Here is a 24,560-nt window from a genome sequence, read left to right as displayed (position 1 = left end):
CTGTCTATGTTTTCAATGACCCTGATAATACGCTGTAGGCTAGACTGTAAACATATCAATTCTGTGAACTATTGATAATCACGTCACAAGCCACACGACCCGGCATGACTACTTATCAAAATCATTTGACTCTTGAGAATAACAAACGCATCCACTACCTACATCGTGCGTTTCTACCTTGATAGAGATGACAAGTCAGCGTGGAGCACTTTCATAAGTGTGTAAATGCGCAAGTCATTTGACCCGTTGAGCGTTTGTATTTGCTTTATCTTTTCACCCATAATACCCCGACCCGAATCCATATTTCAAACTTCTACTACAAGTCCCCCCTTCCAAATCCATGATACACGATTCATTGCGGTAATTAACCTTTACAATTTTACCTCACGGCTTACGAGATCGGATTAAACTGGAATTCCCAGAAGCCGACAACAGTCTTTCAGATTCCATCCAGTCAGTTTCCGAGGATGCTTCACACCAACACTTGGTGCATCGCTCTCCGCCGAAGGAACCACCATACTTCAAAATGCCATCGATGTCATAAGTATCGGTGATTTGTTATAATGTGCATTTCACAACCACAACATGGGAGCCAGACCCCGCGATGGGTGATAGCGGATGGAGGTTGCGCCTGCTGCAGCACCATTTGATTGGAGTCAGTACAGACGCGATGCAAGCGAGCCCGAGCGATAACTACAAGCTATTGAACGTTTTGTTGTTCTTGGAGTTGGAGGAGATGTCGGATCAAATGGCATGTTCCAGTGGCGTGCGATCCGGCGTCCCGCCGTAATTGTGTGTGAATATAATATATGAACACATTCGATCTTTTCGCTGACTTTTTTGAGATTTATTTTTACACACGTTTAAATGTTAACCTGTTTGAAACAAGTTTAGTGAACAGAGAGACCAGTTCTACCCGGTGAAGGGCGACGATGCGAGGCTGCGCGCGGGGCCTAATAACCCGTGTGATGATGCAGATAGCTGGCGTCGTTTGACACAAGTCAGGCTGGCAAATTTTCAAGGTCTGCCAGTATCAGACGAATTTACAGTGCTTATGTAACTTAACTGGAACTTAATACTTTAGTTAGTTATTTCAAATAGTATTGTGAATTAAACGACATATTGACGACAGCTATTGATATTAGTTGTCATAAGACGAGTCAGTACTATTCCGCTTGATTGTATCTTAATTGATTGAGCATATCTGTTCAAAAATGTCAATATTAATGTAAATTAAAAGCCTTTTTCAATATCTAAAAAAAAAGGAAACTTTAATCAGGTAACATTGGTCGTCAAGGTCTTGCTATGTTTTGTTATGTTTGATATGACTCGCTTTAAGCTTGTGTTGTGGAATAAAGACATTATAGATGGAAAAAGAATTGGTAATATTTTATTCAATGTACATTACACCGACAATGCGATAATTTTGATGGATATGTGTGGACAGTGTGTTAATATGGAAAACTTCCATAGTGGTTGATAACAATTTGTTAGTATAGTTACTTTTATATATATATTACTTAGTTAAAATCATATTTATTTCCAAAGTTTTTCATTGTACAAATTGTTTCCGACCTTTTCAGTTAGTTTTGAGACTATTCCGCTTATAACTAATATTTTGGTTTCGAGCGCGATTGAACATCGAAATGAAAATAGTGCCTGAATTTTTCTTCAGTTAGATTCTCCAAGACATTCTTTTGGAAATTCAAAGAAGTAATTCTTTTGAAAATTTCAAAAATTTCTTCGGAAATTCCTTTACGAATTCTTTTGAAAATTTCTTAACAGATTCTTTTAGAAATTCCATCCAAAAACCTTTCAAATTCCTTTGAAAAATTCTTCGGAAATACGTTAGACATTTCCTCCAGAAAATTCTTCGTAAAACCATGTAAAATTTCTTCCGAAATTCCTGCAAGAACAATTCCTGAAATTTTGTTGGAAGAGTTTTTCTGAATATTTGAAAGAATTAAATAGGAAATACTAAAGGAATTTTCGGAAGAGATTCTGTAGGAAATTTCGAAGGAATATCCACAAAAAAATTTTGAAAGAACTCCTAAAGTAATTTACGAATAATTCTAAAAGAATTTTTGAATGAATTCTAGAAAAAATATTAAAGGAATATTCAAGAATTTCTTCCCAGAGTGTCCGATTTCTAAAGGAATAATAAATAATTTTTTAAACAAATTCCTGAAATAATGACTGAAGCAATTTCTTAAAAAAAAGTTCTAAGGAATTTCCAAACCAATTTCCGCAGACATTCCTAAAGCCATTTCCTAATGAAATTCCCAAATGTTTTCATGAAGCAATTTCCGTAGAATTTTCCTTATGAATTGCGACCAAATTTCCAAAGCAATTTCCGTCGGAATTTCCAAAATAATTTCCGAAGAAAGTCTTAAAAGAATTCGTTATGGAATTTCTGAAGAAATCTCGTAATTTTTGAAGGAATATCTTGATGTTCTTCCAGAAGAATGTTTGGATCTATCTCCAAAGCAATGTCCTGAAAATTGAAAGAATCCTTGGTGTAAATTCCGAAGAAATTCTTGGAGGATTCACAGAGAAATCCAAGAGTTTCGAGAACTCCTTCAATTCCTTCAATTCAATTATTGAAGAAAAAATTCCGGGGGATTACTGAAAAATCCTAGAGAAACAAAGGAATTCACGATGGAGTTCCTGAAGGAATTTTCGATGGTATGTCTGAAAGGGGTCTCCATTAGCCTTGCGAGCAAAGGCGTAGGATTTCCAATCCGGAGATGGCGAGTTCGATTCTCGTTCCGGTCTAGGATGTTTTTGGGTTGGAAATTTTTTCGACACCCTGGGGTGCCCTAGGCATAGTGTATCCTTTGTACTTGCCACACAAGATACATAATCATGCGATTGTGGGCATAGAAAGCTTTCAATTAATAACTGAGGATATGCTAATGGAATACTAAGTTGAAAAGCAGGCCAAGTTCCAATGTAGTTGGAATATAGAGCCTTTGAAGAAGAAGAAAAAACCTGAAAGAGCTTCTGGGTGACTAACCGAATTAATTCCTGGGGGAGGATTTTTTTAACGAACTATTGAATAAATTCATGAAATATCACCTGAATGATTACTGAAGAAATTTCCGAAGCTACTCCTGAAGTAAATTCCCAAGGAATTCTCGAAAGTATCCGAAGAAGTATGATGATGAATCGACTGCAATCCCAATTGTTTTTTATTGAAATTCTGAATTCTAGATTTGAAGCAGGGTTTCGTTTTACTAGATTCTGAATTTTCGAAGGACTTCCTTTAGATGTTCCTAAAGGAATTCTTGAAAAAATCTGAAAATTTATTTGAAACTTTCAATAGGATTTTGTATGGAAATTTGTTTAAATATTATTGTCCCAAATCTATTCAAGTCGTTCTTCTAAAATTTCTCCTAAAATACATTTATTCTAAAATATATCTAAAAATCCTCCAAACATTTCTTTGGGAACTCCCCCTGTAAATAATTTATACAATTCTCCCTGTATGGATTGTTTAGTAAAACATCCAGATAGGCCTTTGTTAATTTCTCCAGAATTTCCAATTCAAAAATTCTTTTAAAATTCCTGCAGGAACTATTACAGAAATTTAATTGAAAAAAAATCTGCTGGAAAATTATGGAAGAATGAAATATGAAATCCTAAAGAATTCTCGAAAAAATTCCAAAATAATTTCCTAATAAAATTCACGGAGGATACCTAGAAGAAATTCTAATGGATTTTCTTAAGAGTTTCCCGAAAGAATGCTCAAAGGAAATTTCGAAGGAATTTCAAAAGAAATCTTCAAAGAAGGAATCCGAAGAAATGACCGGAAGAATACCTAAAATACGAAAAAAAAATCCTGTTGAAATTCATGAGTGAAATTTCAAGAATTACTTGGAATCCCAAAGGGATTTTTTGAGAAAGCACTGACAGAATTCTTAAAAATATAATCTGAAGAAATTCCTGAAGGATTTTGGAGAAGTAATCCTAAAACAATATCGGTGGGTGTTGTTGAAAAAAATCTAAAACAATCTTTCGAAATTTTCTAATAATTCCTTCTTTGAATTTTCGAAATAATGTTATGAGGGATTTCCAAAAAAATCTGGATTTATCTCCAAAGAATTCTTAAAGGAATGCTGAAAGAAATTCCTGAAGGAATTTAAGAATGTCGGAAATTCCGTCAGAGTTTAATTTGGAAACTCCGTTAGGAAATTCCTTTACGAATTCTTTTATGAATTTCTGTGCAAATTCCCTTGAGAATTCTTTTGGAAAATTCTTCGGAAATACCTATAGAAAATCTTTCGAGAATTCCTTCAGAAATACCTACGAAAATGGTTTTAGGAATACCTTCCAAAAATTGTTTTAGGATAAATCTTTGAGAAATTTCTTCAAGAATTCCTTGGAAAGTCCCAATTTTTTTTCGGAAATACTTTTCGAAATTTCTTCGAAAATTCCTACAGAAAATCCCTCGGAAAATGATTCTGGACATTCGTTCGTCCAGAATTCTTTGAGAAATTATTTCAGTAAACTCTCTAAGAATTCCTTTGTATATTCCATTGGAAATTTGTTTGGAATTCCTACGGAGAACGCGTCAGAAATTCCTCATAGAATACCTACGGAAATTGTTTCAAGAAAACGTTCCAAATTTCTTGACATTTAATTTGGAACCCCTTCAATTTTTTTAATGAATTGCATCAGCATTTTTTTCTTCTAGATGTCTCAAACTAATTATTCGAGCTATTCCTTAAGAAATCCCTTCTGAAACATTTGGAAGAAATTCTTGGAATTAGAGGATTTTCAGATTTTTACCCAGAAATTCTTGGAAAAATTCCTTCAGGAATGCCTTCGGACATTCCTCCGAAAATTTAATAAAAAGATTCTCAAGACTTTCTGTTATTCCTTTAGAAGTTCTTTTGGAAATCAGAAATTCATTCAGAAATTCTTTAAGAGTTTCGTCGGAAATTTCATTTGGAAATTTCTTTGACATTTTCGGTAAAACACTTCCGGCAAAAAAATCTTCCAGGAATAATTCCAGCAATTTCAGAAGGAATCTTGTATGGTTTTACTAAAAGCAAAAGGAAGTCCTGAAGAAATATCTGGAAGAGTTTATGGAGGACTCTTCAGAGGATTTTCCGAAGGAATCCCTGGAGGAATGACAAAAAGGTTAATGGCGTAATTTTCTAAATTATTCCTGAAAAAAATTCCTTGAGTGGAAAGAATTTCTGAAAGATTTTTGACGCACGTGCTCAGGGCGGTTCGCCTAAGGATAGATACGGCAACGCCTGCCAGTGGACTACGTCTACTGGCGCACACCTTGGAACTGTTGGACATTATCCCCGATAATGCCGCAACAGCAATCGAAGCCCTCTTGCATACATAGTAGACATGGCTGCGAAAGGTCAGTTTGTTATCTATTATGACCCCGAGGACCTTCAAATTCCGCTTTGATGTGATCTCGACTTCTCCCACTTCTCTCTTTACCACCGAGTTAATAGCGTCGAACGTGGACTTACCCTTACGAAAACCGAACTAATTGCTTGACCTCTCCAGCAACTTGCCCTTCGTGTCAATTAGACAGATTAGTCTGTATGCCGAGGGGTCGCTCGGCGGCTTCCCGGCCTTCGATAACAACCAACGGTAACCAACTTTTGCCTTTTTCATCGATCGGGAAATCAGCTTTGGTCGTTGCCAGGGGCTTAGCCACCGCAAGTAACTTTTCACCGCACCCATAACGCCGTTCAGTGTTGGAGGTCATTAACTTGTGGCTCGGGACGGGAAGAGTACCTTAATAATCCTCGCCAGCCTATCCGGGATCGTTCTGGTGGTTTTGGGAATCACAATTCTGTAGACGTCACCCCACGGACTCACGTTGGCACCTTCGTATAGGTTTTCGAAACATGCTCTCTTGGTGCTCTTAATGGCATTATTATGGGCCAGTTTCGCAGCTCGGAACACTTTACGGCCTCTCGCTCTTACCTCCTCGGTGCGGACACGTTGCATCCATGTCCCCGCTTAGTCTGTCAGTGTTGGCTTCCAGTACCAGTGCCGCGGTGAAAGCCTCGTTGTCGAAGTGATTGGCCTTCCACCCGCAGGCGGGGGATCCCCCGCCTTCGGTTGTTGCATGCCATAGTTGATCTTAAAGCGAATTGCTCGTCCACCATGTCTAATGCTAGACCAGGACTGACAAACGTTATGTCAATCCATGACTTAACCATATTCCTTCTGAATGTGCTATTGAAACCATCATTGCGTAGCATTGTGTCGAGCTTCACTTGCGCCTCTATTAACGCTTGACCCCTTCGATTGGTGCAGGGCAGCTAAACTCCACTGCCGATACGTTAAAATCTTCCCTGGATATCCGACCCATCTTGGTAAGGCATAGCAGCTACAGTACAGGTGTGTTCCATCTTGGCTATCGCGACATTCTCAGCAGAGGAGTGTACCACCTCTTGTAACGGGTACCATCTAGAGATCGGGTTCGGGTTTGGAAAATTAGAACAACGCCGGGTTCGGGTCGGGTACGGGCTTGTGAGATGATGAAATGTCGGGTCTGGGTTGGGTACGAGTTTGAGAAATAAAGTATTTAATATGGTATTGGAAACGACTGGAAATAGTTTTTATGTAGAAATTTTGGCTATCTCAGTCTTTAAAACCATTAAACGATTAGCGTTTTACTCTGCCCGACGTTTCGGCCATTGGATGTGGCCTTTTTCAAGGGAAAAACTATTTTTTTGAGAGAATGTTTTGTTACAATGTTGCACAGTTTCAGTTACTTAATCTAATCTTACTTGGTCAATCGTTTTTGTCCTAATTTACATGTCGTTCTGGGTGTCGTATGGTCATAGTATTGGCTTCTAAATGTGTCAAATATTAGTATTTAGTTAATGTACATTGTTTTATGAGTAAATTCTTACTTTTGCGGTGGTTTTGTTTTACAAATTGATATTTTATCAACGGTCACGTCACAGTGCTCGACATAACAACGACTGTTGGTGAATTTATGTTCATTAGTTTTATCCCGGATTCAAACTCTGTGTGTTGCTAATCTCATCTGTTCGTCTGTGCCTTCTACTCTTGTTTGATAGTGTGTAGTATGCCAACATATGTTGTGTTGAGATTATCAACATCTGTACGGTAATTGACAGTATTGGTGTGATTTGAGATGTGGCACATCTCTAAGATGGGGAGAGCTGAGGCTCTGCGAGAATGGTCTAGTATGCTTGTTTTAGTTAAGTCAAATTCATGGTCTTGATCAATAATGTGTTTCATCAGTGCTGTTGTTTCTCTTAGTCTAGCTATCTCATTATTTGTCTGTGTGGTGTTTACTTCTACGAGCTTTTGGTGTTTATTTATGTGTGTTTGATGTCCACTTAGTCGTGTTTTTAATTGGTTTCTAGTCATACCAATGTATGTGTTATCACAATTTTTGCATGGGATTTTGTAAATAACATTTTAATGATGTGTTATGGGGACTGGATCTTTTACCTGTTTTAAGATGTTTTTAGTTGTTTTTATGGTTCGATATGCTAATTTTACCTGTGGATAGTCAATTTTAAGGCAGTGTGCGATGTTGGTGGTCAGCTGGGGGATGAACGGAATCGATTTGTAGGCGGTTTGTGTTGGCAGATGTGGATTTTGGATGCTGATGGAGTTTGGAGCGGAAGTCATGTTAGCTGTTGCTGAATTGATGCTGTTCGGATCCATTTGATGTTGTGGTGATGTGGTTGAGCTATGTTGATGGCATGATGATGGTTGCGAAACAGGTGAAGATAGTTGGGTTGTGATCGGTGATTGGTCGTAGGTTTGGTTATTGTCCTGGGTGTTGATGTGACATAGGATTCTGTTGATTAATGCTGCAGGATAGTTGTTTTGGCGAAGATTTTGAAATATGATCTGCTTTAGGATGTTCCAGTTTGTATTCGTTGTCAGTCTTCCCGAGCAGAGGAGAATAGCTCAATGATATCAAATCTTGATAAGATAGCAAAATGAGATATGGACATGATTGATATAAGAGATAAAAGATCAGGCGAAAATATCAAAATATTGCACTAAAATATCATGAGGAAATCATGTTATGTTATTTGTAAGAAGTGATCAATATCAAGTGCTATTGGCTTGTTCTTATCCATAGCACATTTTGATATTTAAATGATATTTCGGTGCAAATTTTTGATATTGTTGCTTGTTCTTTTATCTCTTATATCAATCAAGTCCATATCATGTTTTGTTATGCTGTTCATGACTTCTGCCCGGGTTATTACTCGGTCTATGTAGTTTGATGCTATGTTTATCTTCATTGTAGTTGGATGGAAAGAGTGGAAATTCATCAGTCGTCCAGATGCGATGGGCTTGGAATACCAGCTGGTGCTGAGAGTCTGGTCTTCGTGTCGGGTAATGAGCGTGTCTAGAAACGGAAGCTTGTTGTTGGATTCTTTTTCTACGGTGAACTGGAGATGTGGGTTGTAGCCATTGAAGATATCCAGGACTTCATGGATTTTATCTTCTGGTAGTGCGAGTATTAAATCGTCAACATATTTTTTAAGAACCGGCATGGGATACGGTACTAGTCGATTCACCGTGTGTAGGAGGCTATCCATAACTATATCAGCTAGAATTGGAGACAGTGGACTGCCCATGGCTGTACCGAATGTCTGAATGTAGAATTTGTTCCGGAAACAGAAATAGGATGTGTCCAAACAGAATTCTACCATTTCCAACAGTAAGTCCAAGCATATGTTCGTGGCTTGTTGGATATCATCCCAGTTTGTGATTATATCACGGATGACGAGGTCCTTGGGTATGTTCGTGAAGAGGGAGACCACATCAAAAGATACCAGCACGTATCCTTGTGGAAGTGTAACTCTGTTGATATGATTTACAAAATCGAAGCTGTCGGTTATGTTGAACTGTCCCCTTGAAGATTGTTTGAGTATTGATGCTATGTACTTTGATAGATGGTATGTGGGTGAGGTCATGTTAGGAACGACTGGTCGTAAAGGTAGGTCCGGCTTGTGTGCCTTAGGTTGGCCGTATATCCTTGGGCAGATGGATGTGGTTGTTTTTAACTTCCTATAGGTTGGCGCATCAATTAGATGGAGGTCTAAAAGACGCTTGATGATGTTGTTGTTGTGAGTTTGGAATTTTGATGTCGGGTCTCTAGGGACAACTTTGTACGTGTCGTCGTTTAGTAGTGCAAGCATTTTGGTGTCATATTGTTCGCGATACATTATAACCATCCGTTTGCCTTTATCTGATTCTAAAGCTATGACGTTGTCATGTTCAGCGAGAAACCTGCGCGTGATTTTTACGGCCTGTTCACAGAACTTTTGTACTGGGGCTTGGTAACTATCTGACTTGTTTCGAGCTAGGTGGTTTTGGATGTGTGTTACGACTTGGCATCTGTTGCGATCTTGAACTGATTTGTCGGGAGATTGGTTCAGAATGGATTCTATGTCAGCAATAAAATGATAGAATGCATTTGGACATCGTTCATTAGTCGGAAGAGCGAATTTTGGACCTAAGCTTAACAGTGTCTGCATTTCGATCGGTACACTGAGATTGGTTGCGTTTGTCACTGCTTTTTCATTCAGTGACGGAGTTGCATCGTAGTAGGCTGACGTTTGTGCGATCAGACGATTCAGTTTGGCACCTATTGTGCGTTGTTGTGTGTGCATCCTGTTGTCATATGATCGCTGTTGTGTTGATAGAAACTCATGAAGAATTTCATCACCCACATTTGATTCTAGGATCACTCTTACATGGTCCCTTTCGTGTGTGAGCTTGCTGATGACGTAGAAAGTATGTTTGATTTCTACGTTGAGAAGAGCTTTCTTAAACCTTTCTACGATGCGTTGGAGCTTTGGGATGAACGGGCTATTATCTTCGAGCAGTGGGTGGATGCATTTTGAATCCATTCTGAACCAATCTCCCGACAAATCAGTTCAAGATCGCAACAGATGCCAAGTCGTAACACACATCCAAAACCACCTAGCTCGAAACAAGTCAGATAGTTACCAAGCCCCAGTACAAAAGTTCTGTGAACAGGCCGTAAAAATCACGCGCAGGTTTCTCGCTGAACATGACAACGTCATAGCTTTAGAATCAGATAAAGGCAAACGGATGGTTATAATGTATCGCGAGCAATATGACACCAAAATGCTTGCACTACTAAACGACGACACGTACAAAGTTGTCCCTAGAGACCCGACATCAAAATTCCAAACTCACAACAACAACATCATCAAGCGTCTTTTAGACCTCCATCTAATTGATGCGCCAACCTATAGGAAGTTAAAAACAACCACATCCATCTGCCCAAGGATATACGGCCAACCTAAGGCACACAAGCCGGACCTACATTTACGACCAGTCGTTCCTAACATGACCTCACCCACATACCATCTATCAAAGTACATAGCATCAATACTCAAACAATCTTCAAGGGGACAGTTCAACATAACCGACAGCTTCGATTTTGTAAATTATATCAACAGAGTTACACTTCCACAAGGATACGTGTTGGTATCTTTTGAACATACCCAAGGACCTCGTCATCCGTGATATAATCACAAACTGGGATGATATCCAACAAGCCACGAACATATGCTTGGACTTACTGTTGGAAATGGTAGAATTCTGTTTGGACACATCCTATTTCTGTTTCCGGAACAAATTCTACATTCAGACATTCGGTACAGCCATGAGCAGTCCACTGTCTCCAATTCTAGCTGATATAGTTATGGATAGCCTCCTACACACGGTGAATCGACTAGTACCGTATCCCATGCCGGTACTTAAAAAATATGTTGACGATTTAATACTCGCATTACCAGAAGATTAAATCCATGAAGTCCTGGATATCTTCAATGGCTACAACCCACATCTCCAGTTCACCGTAGAAAAAGAATCCAACAACAAGCTTCCGTTTCTAGACACGCTCATTACCCGACACGAAGACCAGACTCTCAGCACCAGCTGGTATTCCAAGCCCATCGCATCTGGACGACTGATGAATTTCCACTCTTTCCATCCAACTACAATGAAGATAAACATAGCATCAAACTACATAGACCGAGTAATAACCCGGGCAGAAAGTCATGAACAGCATAACAAAACATGATATGGACTTGATTGATATAAGAGATAAAAGAACAAGCAACAATATCAAAAATTTGCACCGAAATATCATTTAAATATCAAAATGTGCTATGGATAAGATCAAGCCAATAGCACTTGATATTGATCACTTCTTACAAATAACATAACATGATTTCCTCATGATATTTTAGTGCAATATTTTGATATTTTCGCCTGATCTTTTATCTCTTATATCAATCATGTCCATATCTCATTTTGCTATCTTATCAAGATTTGATATCATTGAGCTATTCTCCTCTGCTCGGGAAGACTGACAACGAATACAAACTGGAACATCCTAAAGCAGATCATATTTCAAAATCTTCGCCAAAACAACTATCCTGCAGCATTAATCAACAGAATCCTATGTCACATCAACACCCAGGACAATAACCAAACCTACGACCAATCACCGATCACAACCCAACTATCTTCACCTGTTTCGCAACCATCATCATGCCATCAACATAGCTCAACCACATCACCACAACATCAAATGGATCCGAACAGCATCAATTCAGCAACAGCTAACATGACTTCCGCTCCAAACTCCATCAGCATCCAAAATCCACATCTGCCAACACAAACCGCCTACAAATCGATTCCGTTCATCCCCCAGCTGACCACCAACATCGCACACTGCCTTAAAATTGACTATCCACAGGTAAAATTAGCATATCGAACCATAAAAACAACTAAAAACATCTTAAGGCTCAAGACTCCATCACAATGTTTTGAAAATTACTGACTGTATCATTTGTTTGTAATAGTGATGCATTTGGTACGGAAAAGTGCAGCAGCGATAAATAAAATGTTGTTTACAACTAGGGTGGGTGGAAATGGGGTGGTAAAAATATGCCAGCTGATGCATAATGTTGCCAGTCTTGACGAATAGTTTATTTTATATCCTAAGACATGTTCATGCTGTATCAAATATATGGGAATTTATCGGTTTAAATTTTTTAAACACCACTTGGAATGTAATAGGAGCTTACATAACATGTTTAAATATTTATTTTTGGTTTTATTGTTCAATCCGACAAACAGCAATGATTTTTTCCAATAAATAAATCTGGCAACGGTGAAGAGATGATTATTTTCTTGTGTATGCACAACTTTGTTTGCGTGTTGGCTGGCGTATACGTTGTATTGTTCGGATTGAATGAAGTCGCATCGCGTAGATTTTGTACTCACCATTTCACTTATTGCGCTAGTGAATTTGAGTCTTCCGCATTTTATTGCATTCACAATACGGTCGTCAAATTTGTCTCTCACTTCGATTTTTGGAAAGCAGTTTTCGACAGTTTTTGGGCGTGAAGTGAATTAATTGGTAGTCAAGATTGAAGAAAAATGTGAAACTCAGTTAGTGAATATGTTTTAGGAGTGATTAAATCAAGGAAACAATGGGAAAAGATCAAGTGAAAAATCAAGTGAGTGTGTATGTGTTCGATCCGAAAGTTCGAACGTTAGTATGCGTTCGATGAACATACGAATATCTGCCAAGGAAAAACGCAGTTTTCAGCGTTTTTCCAGCAATTCCTCAGTAATTGCTAGTTTTGATAAGTGAAAAATTAATATGGAAATGCAATGAATATATTATGATGGAGGGTAAGTCCGTAAATAGCCCCAAAATATTGATTTAGTTCAAAACTTTATAAGTATTAGTGCGGGATTCGAATAAAATCATCGTCATTGCCGGATTGATTACGGTTTATAGAGCCTTAAAACAGGTAAAAGATCCAGTCCCCATAACACATCATTAAAATGTTATTTACAAAATCCCATGCAAAAATTGTGATAACACATACATTGGTATGACTAGAAACCAATTAAAAACACGACTAAGTGGACATCAAACACACATAAATAAACACCAAAAGCTCGTAGAAGTAAACACCACACAGACAAATAATGAGATAGCTAGACTAAGAGAAACAACAGCACTGATGAAACACATTATTGATCAAGACCATGAATTTGACTTAACTAAAACAAGCTAGGAATGGGCGATACCGATACGATATATCGGGAATCGATATTTTCGCTCCGATTAATCGATATTTCGTATCGATTTTTTTAAGTTCGATATTTGACTGTATCGATTTTTTCTAGCGGATATCAGATTTCGATTTTTTGAATTCCAAAAATATAGCACATTACCCGCATAGATATGGACCATATTTGGAACTTCACTTATATGGTTTACAACCATTTGTAACTGTTTATGTACATCTACACAAAACGTGTGTCGAAACCATAAATGGACATTACCTTGAATATTTTTAACATTATGAGATAATGTTATTCGGCAATTAACAATATGGGTAAAGGGTTGTTAAGTTAGGTTACCATAAAAAACCGGCAATTTTCTCGAACAAATTTTTCGTCCCATTTTATATCAAAAGGTTAAAATACGTTCCACGATTGGTGAGGTAGAACCTTATGACTTAATGGTAAGTGATAGTTGAAGGATACATCGCGTACGATCGAATGCACCCCGGTAATGAATAAAGAAAATAAAAACAAAAAAAGGAGAAAAACATCTCAATTCAAGTAGACAACAACATTAATGCTCTGATAAAATATTGTATTAACCAAATAAATCACATCAAATAAAAAAATATCACATCGTCTGGCCATCACGTCTGTGGTTAAGAACGGCAAAGTTTTCAATGGTTATAGCCCGTATCAGATTACAGAAGAGCACGGACGGTAATGCCTCCACCAGTAGATTTCCTGTTCGGATGTACATCATGTGCGAACTCGAATCTGTAGGCAAAACAAACAAATTATCGAATGTTTGGTATCAATACATATTAGCTGTACCATAATACTTACTGTGATTCATAATATTTACGCAATATGTTTGCTTTATTATTTCGATGTAGATCTAAAATGATAAAATCATTATTTAATTAGTAAGTAAATACTTTAAAATGGATATAATCAGTGCTAATTACCTCTAAATCGACGGAAAGATGAACTGTTAATCGCACTTGAAGCAGTTTCTTTCCATCAGTATGACAAATCCTTCTGCAGAACATGTTTACACATCTACAAAAGCACCATTACGGCAGAACTTTAATAGATAATGTGTCTTTAAATTTAAACTATAAATTTATTTGAATGTTTGTGTGATATTGTTTTGATCTCACTTTCGCTGTCAACAGTACGCAATCATGAATGGAACGTATAACATAACTTTAACATCATGAGAAATGTTCATTAAATATTTTGATACGATCTAACACCAAAATTGAATTTGATTGCAAACATATAGAAAAGTTTAATAACTTTATGTGGTGCATTCAATGTATAACATGAACTTAGATAGTTGTTATATAGAGTACATGATGGGAAGGCATGAATAGTTCAATAATCAAATAACAATTACAGAAACATTGACCGTTCCATATGAATTTTGTCAAAGGTTATAACAGAACAACAAACAGTTTTTTACTATGCGGGTAGGCACAATCTGTTAAAAACTGCGAAACAGCGAAACTTTGATGTGCGATTCGATGACCTGAAATAAAAAATCTAAACTAACCCTGTTTTTTTTTTTTTGCTCGTGCTTTTAATTTTTCGGGCGTATCGATATATCGGAATATCGATGTTTCAACGCCGATATTTTTCGGCATCGATTTTTCGACAATAAAAACATCGATTCGGCAGTATCGATATTTTTCCGAAAAACGCCCATTCCTAAAACAAGCATACTAGACCATTCTCGCAGAGCCTCAGCTCTCCCCATCTTAGAGATGTGCCACATCTCAAATCACACCAATACTGTCAATTACCGTACAGATGTTGATAATCTCAACACAACATACGCTGGCATACTACACACTATCAAAAACTATAAGAGTAGAAAGCACAGACGAACAGATGAGATTAGCAACACACAGAGTTTGAATCCGGGATAAAACTAATGAACATAAATTCACCATTTTCAAAACAGTCGTTGTTATGTCGAGCACTGTGACCGTTGATAGAATATCAAATTGTAGAACAAAACCATCGCAAAAGTAAGAATTACCTCATGAAACAATGTATATTAGGGGCTGTCCACAAACCACGTAGACCGAAATTTCACTTTTTCAAACCCCCCCCTCCCCCTACTAGACTTTCGTAGACTTTTCCGAAACCCCTCCCCCCCCCCTGAAGTCTACGTAGACTTTTCCAAATTTTACAAAACATCATATGTAATTGAAAAATATGGAAAACAACCACGTTTTAAGCAATTCAGCTATTCAATTTCCATGTAAATTTTACAACAAAATTCGAATTTAAAACATAATAAAATCAAACTGAACAAAATCCAACAAAACAAAAATCAAATTTAATGCTCTGTCCATAACTTCTTAAATCAAATCTCAAAACCAATTAATTCAATTACTGTTGAATTCAATTCCTCCTAGAGGTGTGTGCCACCATCGCCGACACTTTTGCATCGGCGCGCCACTGATAAAATCTGTCACGCATCCGACCTATAATTCTCAACGCCGCACAGTGGCTAAAATCGGGTTTCTAGCGCGTTTATTTAATAATTCCTTTATTATGGTGTCCTTAAGAAATTTAATCAGTAAGTTTATGCGCTTCTTTGGAGGTATTCAGCTTACTGATCAATCCACTTAAAAGTGAGATGTAAAATTTATTTTTTCCACTTCACAACATATAAGTTTTGATTCTTCATAGAAGTTGTAGCAAAAGCACCAAGTTCGTAGTTCCGTTCCTTTTGGAGATTTTTTACGTTTTATGCTGACAACCCCTTAAAATGGAATTTTTATCATATCTTTTACATTTTCATTTCTACATTTTTTGCATGTTCTAAAAAGTTTTAGATAATATTAAAATACGCCGTTGGGTGGCTATTATGACTTAAATACTTAAAAAATAAAAGTTATAAAAAATTTATTGGATTTTTTTAGTCATATTTTATTTAACTGCTACTTGACACCGGGCAAATCGTGGCAGTCAATCTCATATGCATAAACAAGTACAAGTAATGAACTTAAAATCAATACCTTAACTGTAGAGTCAGCGAATGTAAGGAATGTTTAATCAAAAACCATTTCCTATAGTAGTACATAGTGTAAGGTAGAAATCAATCACTCATCACAAGGAGTTGATGCTCCAATGTACCATGCGCCTCCATGCTTATACATTGAACATGTTTAAAACTTGTTGGCATAAAAAGCAATAAATCTCCGAAAGTAATGAAATAACGAACTTGGTGTCTTTGACAAAGTATTTCAGGAGAACTTTTGTTTCAACTCTAGCGAAGACATATACCTTCCATGTTGTAAAATGGAAAAAAAAAATTTTCATCACACTTTTAAGGGGATTGATCATAAGGCTGAATACCCCCAAAGAGGCGCATCGACTTACTGATAAAATGTCTCGAGGACGCCATTACGCTAAATCACATAATAAAGGTACTATTAAATAAACGCGCTAAACACGATTTTAGCCACTATGAGCCTGTTCAAAATAGTGAAACCTGAAGAATTTCCAGAATTTAGAAAAATTTTGAGTTGAAATTCCGAGAATGTCAAGTCTACATTCTAATAAGTTTTGCGTGGAAATTTCGTAAAACTTACCAATTGATAACCCCAAGTAATTTTCCATGAAAATTTAGAATTATTTCCCGAGGTAATTTTAAGTTCAAACGGACATTCCGAAATATTTCCCGTGGAAATTTAGAATGGTTTCCTACGTTATTTTTTAATTTCTCTTGCAAATTCGAAGCACTTTCTTGAGGAAATTTAAATAAATCTTTTGGGCATTCCAAAAAATATTTTCTGAATAATTTTTGGTGGAAATTATGGAAAATTTTCAGTTGAACTCCATTCTCCTACTTTTGTATCTTTTTCTATATTTCTCATGTTCTAGCAATCGCTAGAACTGGAAATGGACTTCCATACTGTTTCCATCTCAATTCCTATACCTTCAACTTGAATATTCTTGAACCTCATCCAAAAATTCCAACAAATTCCGCATGAACTTTTTATTTTTTACTGGTTCAGTGTTTTATTGTCAAATTTTTAACCTAATTGTACATTTTATAAAACTTATAATTTTCAACACTTTGTTGTTCTTTAGGTGTTTCATATATGTATTCAAAGAAAGTACTGATTGCTTTGATATGCATATTTTTTTGCTGTCCTGTACACTGTTTCAACGTTGGGAAAATCCAATCCATTGACTCTAGAACTTGTAACCGCCTGTCTTCATGGATGAACAATTGTCGCTGAAAATGCCATATCCTCCTGCTGGTTGAACACTTGAAGATTTTGTGCTCTATGTCATCGATTTCCATGTTACATTCTTCACAATACGGATCAGGTCTTCGCTGTTGGTTGAAAAGCATGCTGTTGGTCATTATTTTCCCGTGCATTATACGATACCACGTTGAACGTGATTTCGAACTGAGGTTTTTATGCAGATTTTTTTATATTATTTTCCATTCTCGCTGTGCATTTTCCTTCATAATTTTCGGGTTTTTCAATCTCTCAATGAAGACACGGTATGGTGATGTCGAAGAAAGGATTTCCATTACTGTTTCAGGCAACTCGTGGCAAGTGCAGAGGTATATTCGGCTTGCAGTGGGCGAGTGATTGCATCATCATTTCCTCCCCCTTCCCTGCATTGACTTGCATTCTGACGTGGCAGGCGCCAGTATGACCTAACAAATGAGATCACCAGTACTTGTACATTGAAGATGTGAGCTAGTCCCAAGAAAACATCTATTGGTTCCCTGTGCAATAACAGCTGATCTGGTCATAATGGAGTAGCAACTACGAGCAGTCAATCAAGCTCAAGCTCAAGCAAGAAATTATGGAGAACTTTCAGTTGAAATTTTTGTGCACTTCTCGTAAAAAAATCGAATAAATTTTCATGAAAATTAGAAAGACTTTAAAAAAACGCTATTCTTTTGTGAAAACTCAAACTGTTATTGGTGGGAGATTCAAATAATTTCTCGTGCAAGTTTTCAACAATTTATTTAGAAGTTCCGAAAATATTCCAACGATAATTCCAAAGGATTTGCATTAGAACTGCCAAAGAAATTTACGAAAAATTTTCCACGGGCATTTCGAATAATTTTATTTATTTATAAAGAATTCCTCGCGAAAATTCCGAAGAATTTCCGAAATTAAAAAAAAGTCGGGAACTTACCAGAAAATCTCCAGTGAGTATTCTGAGGAGTTTCTTGTGGAAATTTCGGAGAATTCCATTTACAAGTTCCAAAAAATATCTTTTAGGCATTCCAAAGAGTTTTTCTTAAATATTCTAAAATGCTTCCTTTGTACATAAATTTAAAAAAAAAATACGTTAAAAAACGCCATAATTTCCATAGTTTGCAAAGAAGTTCCTGCCAAAAATCAAAAGAAATTCTAGTAGAATCTGCAGTAAAATCAAAGTGAAGACTTTGAAAAAAAAAATCGAAAGTTTTTATAGAATACTTTGGAGAATTTTCCTGCACAACACAGAAGACTTTCCTGGTGAAATTCATAACATTTTTATGAAGAAACGCAAGAGATTATTTCGGTAAAGTCATGCAAAAAATTGGAAAATCCTAAAAAAATCAAACTAGTGAACTCCGCACAAAGCTGCTGTATAAATCGTTTTCAAAATAAAAATAAAAAAGTCTACGTAGACTTTTGGTATAACCCCCCGTCCCCCCTCGTAGACTATCGTAGACTTTTTCGAAACCCCTCCCCCCCTCTCAAGAGTCTACGTGGTTTATGGACAGCCCCTTAACTAAATACTAATATTTGACACATTTAGAAGCCAATACTATGACCATACGACACCCAGAACGACATGTAAATTAGGACAAAAACGATTGACCAAGTAAGATTAGATTAAGTAACTGAAACTGTGCAACATTGTAACAAAACATTCTCTCAAAAAATATAGTTTTTCCCTTGAAAAAGGCCACATCCAATGGCCGAAACGTCGGGCAGAGTAAAACGCTAATCGTTTAATGGTTTTAAAGACTGAGATAGCCAAAATTTTTACATAAAGTATTTAATATTTTTTCATTCGTTTCTGGTAGCTTGTTCGTTGTTTGGGCCTATACCCTTTTGGGTGTAAGGAGAAATATAAAATATCTAGTTTGAATTTTCCACCTGAAAATTAGTTCGGGTCCAGCTCGGGCTTAAGACTGCAAAAAATGTCGGGTACGGGTCGGGTTCGGGTTTGATAAGATTTTTCATTCCGGGTTCGGGTCGGGTCCGGGTTTGAAAGGAATTTCCAAATCGGGTTCGGGTTTACAAAACGTGAAACCCGACCATCTACCATCTCGTCGTGCAAATAGCCGCCATCTTCGACTCGTCCGCCACCCAATTGCCGTTATTGGCAGGAACATTGTATCGGTCATTCAGGAGGACGACATCGGTCCTCGACTCCGAGACCAACTGCCACAGCAGCTGCTGGACAGATGCGCAATGGTTAAGATTCAGCTGTGTTACCTGCATGGCTTTTTCTTATCGGCCTCACCGAAAGGACACGAAGGTCCACCCATAACGTGTTTACGGGATTGCCTCTTGCTGGTCCTTGTGCCCTTCCTCACCACAACAACGACTCGAGCACACATTTTACACATTAATCACAGTAACTCATATATGACTAGATTACGTCACAATTAAGTTGCTGCAACCAGAATCGCATGACATGTGCTGCTTGGGGACACAGGCTGCTACGGTCTGGGCCCTTGCAGTCATGGGACTTATGTCCGGACTCTAATCACCGATAGCACATATCCCCTTAAGGTAGGTCTTCAACTTCCCTCGCTCCAGGATCTTTTTGTCTTCCGTGAACGGTAACATGAAGTAGGCTAAATATCCTGGGTCAGCTTCTTGTAAGCCGTACACCGCTCCCTTGAGCTCTACGTTTCAGCACCAAGATCAGTTTCTCGGCCTTGGTGCGCCTGACGCCTCACACGTCCTCTCCCAGTGACGAAAGTTTTTCCCGCATCGATTTAGGGATTTCGGTCTACTTATCATTGTCAGTTTTCAAAAACAAGGCCTCACCTTTGTCCTTGACTTTCTTTACGGGTCGAGATGCATTCGACTTCCGCTTTACCATGCTGACCAGCTGCCAAGGATTTTCAGTCCCTTGCGCCGATGGCACCGGCCGGCTGGTACCCTTTTGTGTCTCGGAGACTTGCGTCTTGTTGGTGCCTTTCACTTTTTTGGGCCAAGAGCTACACTAACTTTGCTTTGAACACTTTCGCTGGATTCCTGCCTGCGCCGTTTCGGGTCAGGGCGAACTCAATAGCCTCTAGAGCCATAGTAACACCTCCGAGGAAGGAGAAGGCCTCGGATTGGTTACTTTTGTCAGCTTTCTCGCTTCCCACCTGATAGTCGCCCCCCGTAACGCTGGGTATATACCTTTGCGTGGTATGTTACGGTGAAAGATCTCCTACTTTCACATTGTCCACTTCAGTCAAATCCTTACCTAAGGAATACCTTTCCTCATATCCAACTCCGTGTTACTTATGAGGGTGTCGGTGAGTCGAGGGCCTCTCATTAAGTAAGTACTGCATCAACACTCCTTCCTCTCCCGTGAAGCTAAACGGATTGGATTACATTGGATTGGAAAGTATATGATAGGAAGAGGCTCAAGAGAGGCAATGTTTGCCACCACTCGTGTACTTGGGCTCACTGGTGACCGCCGATAACGATACCAGCAGAGAAATTCGGAGACGCATCATGGCAAGAAATCGTACGTACTTTGGACTCCCCAAAACGCTCCGATCGAATAGAGTTCGCTGACTACCTACAAAACGCTTATTAGACCAGTAATTCTTGACAAAGATGCGACGGGAACAAGAAGGCGAGGTGCTCAGCAAGCAAGATGGATCGATCAGATGGAGGACGATTTGCTGACCCTCCGCAGACTGCGGCCACTCTGGCATTAGTCTGATTTTATCTTCACCCCTCCTAAGTTACGGTGAAGATGGGCGTGGTCAGGAGTAGTAATCATCATGCTTTTGTGATTATTGTCTTGGATTGAACCCAGCTTGATTTCTGATAGTAATCTGAATGGAGATTTAAAAAAAACATGAGTATCACTAGTGTCAAATCTACGAAGTATACCGTTACTATGCTATGCCCACCATCCGCCTGATAAAAGCCCGTTCTTGTCTATAATGAAAGCAACTCGTACGACTTGTTTTGGAAAAAAAATCTTCCCATGCAACTTTACTCTTCAAAATTGTTTTAGCCTTTGAGCCACGAAAATAGGTCGAATCGTTTTAATATTATCAAAACCCGGATTCCACTAATTTACTTTTGCGCAAAATGCTTTTTCCCAAACGCTAAACAAAAACAAACCACTCTAAAACGGAAGGTTCAAATATCCATAACTGTGGTTATCTTGTTTTGAGTGGGCTAGGGAAAAAACCCGCCGCTACTACTGCTTTTATTAATATACAGTAATGGACGTAAACACTTTTCCGCCACCACCCAACGACGCCGACACAGGGATGACGCTAAAAAAATGTAGCGCAAATGTTGATAAAGTTTTCGCAAAGAGTAAAATGATGGTGCTGCTGCTCGTTGCACTTTATTACATCCCGCTGCCTGCCATAGCACCACTGAGCGTAGAGCAGCTTTTATGAATCGAAGGGCACTGTCTTGGAGTAGATACATATCTTGGAGGCGACGTAATCTCCTGGGAGAATATCATTCCTGTAACAGTGGAGATGGGAAGTTACTTTAGATTTCGTGCTTCCCTGAAGTGGATTTTATGAGAGAATGGTACTACTGCGGTGAATAACCTTTTTGGATTTAATTTAAAAATCATCAAATCTATCGAAATTTTCGGCATGCTATATATGAGAAACTGTTTTCAAGTGGTTCTGAGAAGAAGTAATACGTTGTTTACATATGATGCAAAAACTTCGTATTTTTTTAAGACAAACAGCAGGGCTTGCAACCCAGCTAGCAAACCATTAAGTTCCAGATAAATTGCATCTTTGAAATCTAATTCCTATCGCAACCAGGTTGCTCGATTCCATTAACAAGCGATGCGCAACGCATTATTCTAATGGCGTTCCAAAAAGTATTTATTGCAGTATTTGCAGTCTTGCGCGACAAATCTTCAAAAAAAACTGCGCCAATACCCGGTCCGTTGCTATGCCTAGCATTTTGAGTATACCGTCTGTCAAGAACGATAGAACCATGTTTCTGAAAATCATCAGAGGTATTCGAATTATCACGATAAAGCTGACTTCAATTGCTATCCCACCACGGATTGAGTAGTTCTCTACAAACCGAAGCCCTTGTTGCCGACCAAGTCTATGGAACAATAGGCGTTTTGCTTTAATAATTATCCTCTCAATAGGGCCAATTATGTTCCAAATAAAAAATTAACAATATGTTTTCTAAAGATTAGCAAACCTTACTTATTCATAAAATTTAGTATTCTTCCTCGAAAACACTCCAAAAATCACTAACAAATTCAGAAAAGTCGTTCTTCCGACAAAAATGCTTAAACTAATTTTAAAACCAAGTTTTTATTTTATTCCATCTTCCGAGGTGTCCCTCACAGATGTCACGATAAGTTTCTTTCTCCAACAAATGCGCCCTTGGCGACCGTTTTGTTCTACAAGAATTACGCTATGCTATATTATGATTATTCCCTTTCTCTTCGCGTTCATGCGGTGCAAAATGAATTCCACCTTTTGTAATCCATTTCCTGCGACCAGCCCAGAATGTTCCGCTGGGTGCCTAATGCATTTTTCATGTTCTCAAGATGCCACACGGGAAACGGAGCCGGGGCGTATAAATTTTTCCCCAATAGCCAGCCAGCCAGCCAACCCGCTACTGCCATCATCGCCCCAACCGTATTTTCCAATTGCACACTTCCACATAGATACATTCTGCCATAATAGGCACCAACTTCGAGAACTTTACAGGTACCGACTACGATCGTTGCTCTCGTATCTTTCGAAAGACTGTTTCTTCCATTGCGAAAGACTTTGAACAGCGTCTGCCTGCGGCAGTCGTATAAATTTCCCATCAGATAGGTCCCATCATTCCCGTCAACTTCCTCATTCCAGTGTGAAATGACTGCTGGGTTGTTGGCCATTGCGAGTTGCGAGATACACATTCCTTACCGGCCGGTGAGTACTCTACTTTGTTCGATAAGAACTGGCATAGAATGGTGAACCGTGGGCAAGAAGAGATTAATTTATATAAACAACAACAGTTCTGTTGACTTCGTCTTGTTTGATTGTCTTTTTCAAGAAGCAACTGTGCTGTTATGAATTGCTCATTTTATCGAATGGCTTTATTACGCGCTTCCTTCTTGCGTCAAAATCGTAAAGATTTTTAATTAGCTTGATTAAGGTGGCCTTCTCGTACACATCTTGCTGTTGAATATCTTGATTCAAATGTAGAAAGAATGATTCAATCATAGAACAAACACCCTATGGCAGAGAACGAACCGTTGATTAAAAACGATCCAACGATGTTCTGGACTTCATTCGCCCCAAACCGACAACGACCGTATCAACGTTACCATAGTAGTGCTGGCCGGTTAATCCCTTTTTGAGAATAGCATCACAACTGGAGATGCAAAATGAAGGCTTGTCGTCAATTATGTCCATTTGGTAGTAGCTCCACCGACAGCAGCCATAGGCAGGCTGTATCCTTTGTTGGGGAATGTGAATAAATATGGTCAATGCAGGTCTATAGACATATTCTAGTTGACTTAAAAAGCGGAGGGTTTCAAGTGGACTAGAAACGCTGGGCAAGTTTCTTCACGTGATATGTAACGGAATTACGATGCCAGCCTTTCTGTTACATAAATTATAATATGATATTTTTTATGTTTAATAAATTACAAACAACAACATAAATGACCAATAGTGGACCCCCAACCAATAGTGGACCCTCCAGCTATTTTTGCATTTGCACAATGAAAACATTTTGTTATAAAATTCCATCGGGAGAACCTACCTTACAGTTCTATGATATTATTACATCCTTTGAAAATGTTACGGAAAGTTAAATTAGATTATTTTTTACAATTTTGTAAAAAAAATAAACACGAGTGTCCATTATAGGAATATTTTGAGGGTTCCATAATAGGGAAGAAGAACGTCCCGAAAGAGAATATCAAAATAAAATGAAGTGTCGACTATAGGGGAGCATTTTCCTATCATGGACCCCCAGGGAGTCTACTATAGGGCAAATTCAGTCAGACATTAAAATGTAAATTTCAACGAATAATGAGGTAGGGTAAATCACTACCTATGGACTCGATTCCCGGCTCACTGCACAGAAAACTAACGATTTACACTTTTTGGAAGCCGTAGGTTTATGGTTGATAATTTTAAAAAGTCTCCCATTTATTTCGCACAATACTCAATATTTTTCAACCATTTATTTCACTCCTAATTGGTCCAATTATAGAAAATTAAAATG

At 38.1% G+C, this 24,560-nt stretch overlaps 2 protein-coding genes across 7 annotated transcripts in view; one reads left to right on the top strand and one right to left on the bottom strand.

Annotated features, from left to right (window-relative positions):
- The window catches only part of LOC134221273 (mucin-5AC-like), a 351,796-nt gene that overhangs the window by 199,706 nt on the left and 127,530 nt on the right, over positions 1–24,560 (top strand). The window lies entirely within an intron of this gene.
- On the bottom strand, positions 7,435–9,896 carry LOC134222365 (uncharacterized). The gene is made up of 3 exons (XM_062701523.1): positions 8,244–9,896; positions 7,519–7,797; positions 7,435–7,467 (listed from the first exon to the last, which is right to left on the bottom strand). Exons 1-3 carry the CDS (start codon positions 9,894–9,896, stop codon positions 7,435–7,437), a joined length of 1,965 nt encoding a protein of 654 aa, XP_062557507.1.

This window comes from Armigeres subalbatus, chromosome 3, assembly GCF_024139115.2.
Source record: "Armigeres subalbatus isolate Guangzhou_Male chromosome 3, GZ_Asu_2, whole genome shotgun sequence".
In the NCBI taxonomy this organism is placed as follows: Eukaryota; Metazoa; Arthropoda; class Insecta; order Diptera; family Culicidae; genus Armigeres; species Armigeres subalbatus.
Note: the sequence above shows the minus strand (reverse complement) of the source record. Positions and strands in the feature narration are given on the sequence as shown.

Bases quoted from the DNA above. Each gene is read 5' to 3' on its own strand.
- LOC134222365 (XM_062701523.1), bottom strand. From the start codon at position 9,896: ATGGATTCAAAATGCATCCACCCACTGCTCGAAGATAATAGCCCGTTC. The intron at 7,798-8,243 runs GTAATAACCCGG...ATCAACACCCAG, and splicing joins CATCAAACTACATAGACCGA to GACAATAACCAAACCTACGA. The intron at 7,468-7,518 runs GTAAAATTAGCA...ATCTTAAAACAG, and splicing joins TTAAAATTGACTATCCACAG to GTAAAAGATCCAGTCCCCAT.